General features: G+C 34.2%; 1 protein-coding gene across 1 annotated transcript in view; it reads right to left on the reverse strand.

The window, feature by feature from the left end:
- LOC107662030 (coiled-coil domain-containing protein 69-like) overlaps positions 1–4,155 on the reverse strand; it is an 11,624-nt gene extending 7,469 nt beyond the window's left edge. Inside the window, exon 1 of the mRNA XM_016451886.1 lies at positions 3,930–4,155. Coding sequence (XP_016307372.1) covers positions 3,930–3,977 — 48 coding nt within the window. The 5' untranslated portion in view covers positions 3,978–4,155. The remainder of the gene's footprint in view (positions 1–3,929) is intronic.
- Between the last annotated feature and the right edge of the window lie 367 nt (positions 4,156–4,522).

Here is a 4,522-nt window from a genome sequence, read left to right on the forward strand (position 1 = left end):
TTTACAGATCTTCTTTATGCACCAAGAGCTTGTAACACTCCAAAGAGAAAGGAAAAATTTAAATCGCATCATATGACCCCTTTAATATTTTTGTGGAAACAGTGATACATTTTTTTCTTCAGAATTTTTTGATAAAGAACATCATTTATTTGAAATAGAAACATTTTGTAACATTATGAATGTCTTTACTGTCAGTTTTACTGTCAGTGTCCTTAGTGTTTATTAGCATGCTCTCCACACATTTAACAAGCACTGAAATTCAAGAAGAAGCTTTCATACATCCATAGGGAGTAAAGAATGTGCCATTCCAGTGTGAGCGTTTTTGAAGATGGTGATTTAATGTTTTGAAGCATACGTGCCAAATGTCTGTGAGATACAGCCTACACACGGCCTCAAAACACTCGCAAGTGCAAAATGTCTCTCCTTTGAGAGCGAAATCTCCTGTTTACTTCAGGTTAGAGAAGTGTTTCTCAACACAAAACTAATTTTCACAGCTCACAATCACAATTAAGATTTAAGAGCTGCAATGAAGACTATCAGGGAGTTCAATTTCACACTTTTAACTCATACAAAGCATGTCACATGGTTTGAACATCTTTCATCATGATTTTTGGGGCTTGATGGCTCCTGGTTTCCTTTCTCTTCAACTATCCGTTGAAGCCAATACCCTCATTCAAGAACAAAAAGAGTCAAACCACGTTAAATCATCCTGGTTAATAACTAGTGAGATTCTCACGGTCACTTGAGACTGTAAAAGTGAGAAATGACAAGACATGTGCGGTTTAAGTGTCAGTGTGGCACACAAGCCAACCAAAACATGACACTTATGCTTCATGCAATCTACAGTTTGAAAGAAACCAAAAACAAATGATGTCATACTGCCCATGTAATATTCATAGTTTTCACGTGGCACTTGTATAGAAATGGCCACCTAGAGGGCTTATTTTTACCAGATTTATATTAGGAACTAATGTACTACGACAGCGATATTAAAAGACCAAACTCAGTATAGACCTTACTAATCATGAAAACTATGTACAGACGAACAGTTGTGGCCAGAATATGAATCCGGCTCACTAAATTGCACATCAAGCATTTTTCCATTAAAAACCATTATAAAGAAAATGCTTAATATGGCTTAACGCATTAAGGCATTCATATTCTGGGCTCAGCCGCTTGCCTATACATAGTTTGCATCATGAGTAAGGTGTATGTTGAATTTAATATTTTAATATCAGTACATTAAGACACATTAGGTTTTTTTTTTTTACAGAATTATCCACTGCTTTTAGTCATTAAAATACTGCAGCAGGTGCTTTATATGGATCACTATAGTGCCCAAAACTTGCAGGCTGTTCACATATCTTTGTTTTTCTTCTTTTGAGAGGTGATCTAAATGTTTGTGGCTTGAAACAGATGGAAAATTGACAGGCTTGTGCTGTAGTTCGATGGATGTTTTGCCCTCCAGGTCTCCCACGCCAGTCATGTGACTGAAAACAATGAATAGCATTTTAAAGGTCTACAACTTTCTAATAGTGAAACAATTTAGTAGGCTAGGCTTACTTTTCAAAAATTAATCAGCAATAAAAACCCAGAACAGGAACTGCTTGCATCTCATAATTTTTGCATCATGAGTAATCAAAAATGAATCCGTAATAAAAAGCCAGAACAGGAACTGCTTCCATCTCATAATTCAGTTTAATCCACAACAACACTATTATGCATTTGCTGGCTCTCTGTGGCAGGGAACCAAACGTTCTGGAACTTTAATGAACTCTTGGCTCTATTACACTTCACTGTCATGTGGTTATTTGCTTTTGATGCAGCTCCAATAGAAGCTGTAATAGTGAGTGTGAGGCTTTCTCTGTTTGGTCTTCAGAGACTTTTCACACTTCTCCAGTTGTCCATGTCAAGTATACGGACACATGGCTATGTGATTAACAGGACCAAATGAACTCTGGCTGTTTATAGGTCATATTAAAACCAGCAGTGAGAAACTGGGGACCCCGTGTCTGTCACATCTAAGCCCAGTGAATCTAAATCCTTCAGCAATCTGGGCTAATGAAAGCTTGACCCTGTTGCTATCAAAGCCAGATTTCCCTGTATGCTTGAAGGCCCCAGGAATGCATTGATTTTTCTCGTGCATTTACATGAAATTTCAAATTTAAAGTGCCAGTGAGGTTCCAGTGGTTCTTCCATCAAGGCGTTAAAACTTTTTTACTTTTAATGCATGCATGCATGAAATAAAGAACAGTAAAATGCAATTCATTAAAATAAATAGCTATATATGCCTCTTCTATGATGAATGTTTTCAATGTCTAGGTGGTGCGACTGTCCAGAGATAGTAGGAAAAATACAATTAAAATGCTGAAATTCTTGAAAAACACAAATATTTAAATAAATTGTTTGACAATCAACATACAACAGACAAGACACCTGTAGACCCTCATGCATGTGTGTAAAGGTCAGTTAAAAATATCACATATTTTGAATGGTGCAATGAAAAGGTGCATTTTTTTAGGTAAAAGAGTAACCCTAAGGAAACTTCTTCGTACTCAAGAATAAAAAAAATTATATCTGTATAAAAATATTCCATATTAAAAAAACGTAGACAAATGAAATAACACTTTTTTCCCCCCTTTTAATACATAAAAAATGCAATTTGCACAGTCAGTGGCTCGAATATACCTCTTCTATGATTAATGTTTTCAAAATAACAAGGTGGTGTAAAAAAAAAAATAAAAATACATTTTTTAAAAGACCAATTAAAATACTTTTAATAAATACAATTAAAATTAAAATACTCCTCTTGAAAAATAAAAATGTTTCCATAAATATCTAAAATACGTTTCCATAAGTAGTCTGGCAATCAACATAAAACAGACATAACAATGCCACTCGTTATTACTATTATTATTATTACATATCACATATGTCATTTATGAAAACGTGCATTTTGTTCGTCAAATGGAGTAACCCTAAGAAAAAAACGTAGGGATGACTAAAAGTTAATTTTATTTTTTTAAATATTTATCTTGAAAACATGCTTAAAAACAATGAAAAATAATGACTAAGCTGTGTACCAAAACACATGAATAAAAACCACTAAATTATAACATTTACAGTCAGATAACCGTTCAAATGTTTTCCAAAATGTATGAAACCACCAAGAAAACGGAGGTTTAGTGTCTAAAAAATAAACAAAAACTACATTTAAAAAGATTTCACCTTTTTATCACCTCGTACATCCTGATTTGTCATTGACCGAAAAGCGGAACAATTTAATTAGGGATGACTAAAAGTTAATTTTATTTTTTTAAATATTTATCTTGAAAACATGCTTAAAAATAATGACTAAGCTGTGTACCAAAACACATGAATAAAAACCACTAAATTATAACATTTACAGTCAGATAACCGTTCAAATGTTTTCCAAAATGTATGAAACCACCAAGAAAACGGAGGTTTAGTGTCTAAAAAATAAACAAAAACTACATTTAAAAAGATTTCACCTTTTTATCACCTCGTACATCCTGATTTGTCATTGACCGAAAAGCGGAACAATTTAAAAGCGAGCACAAAGTGCTCAAACATAAATGCAGGATAACACGACATTAATTTGTCATAATCAATGTCAGCAGCACATGTTAAACAACAGTAGACCTCATCTGTTGAACCCGCCATCTGTTTCGAATTAAAACTCTCACAAGTCGACAAACTAAACATGGGAGCTTTCGCGTCGACTAACGCATCAGGGAGGAAGTAACAAGTGACTTGAGAGAACAAATCAAGAGTGGCTCGCTTAATACAGATACATTGACACGCGCTGTATCCGCTACATTTCTCGCCTCTGACGTTGCTGCGAGTCTCATTGCAACTTTGTGACTCATTATTTGTGAACATCCTGAGAAGGTTCTAAAACCACCTACCTTTTTCCGGGAGACCTGGCCACAAACTCTGCTGTTGTGACAACCCATGCTCCTCTGTTGTGCCTCTTTATTCTTTATTCTAGCCCGTTGTCGATGGTATGTTTTTGGCTGTCTGCAGCAGTTCAAATATGAGCTGATCTCTCATTGATCCGCTCGAATAGGCTGAGACTGGAGCAGAGGGGCGGGAACTACAGAGTCAGGGCGGTGTTCCAAAAACGCAGGCTGCCTACATGAACAATTTAAACCGAGACAAGCGGGAAATTGGTGAATCTGTGCACAGCTGCGTAAACTGATGCACACTACAGCTTCCTAAAATGCAAAATAATAATAATAATAATAATAATAATGTTTGTTCAATACAATAGTACGTCCCCAAATATAATAGAGTTCAATTAACTATTTATTACATAATTTAATATTGTTTATTCTATAAATGTTAACAAAATATTGTTTTATTAAATATAAATATTAAATATTAATATTTTAAAATATTAAATACAAATTCACCATATTTTTGTTTTGTTTTAAATAGCCATAAAAATAGTTACATTATTTACAGTTATGGAAAGTATAAATATATAAATATGTAAATT

This window comes from Sinocyclocheilus anshuiensis, unplaced genomic scaffold (genome assembly GCF_001515605.1).
Source record: "Sinocyclocheilus anshuiensis isolate Anshui unplaced genomic scaffold, SAMN03320099.WGS_v1.1 scaffold535, whole genome shotgun sequence".
Taxonomy (NCBI): domain Eukaryota; kingdom Metazoa; phylum Chordata; class Actinopteri; order Cypriniformes; family Cyprinidae; genus Sinocyclocheilus; species Sinocyclocheilus anshuiensis.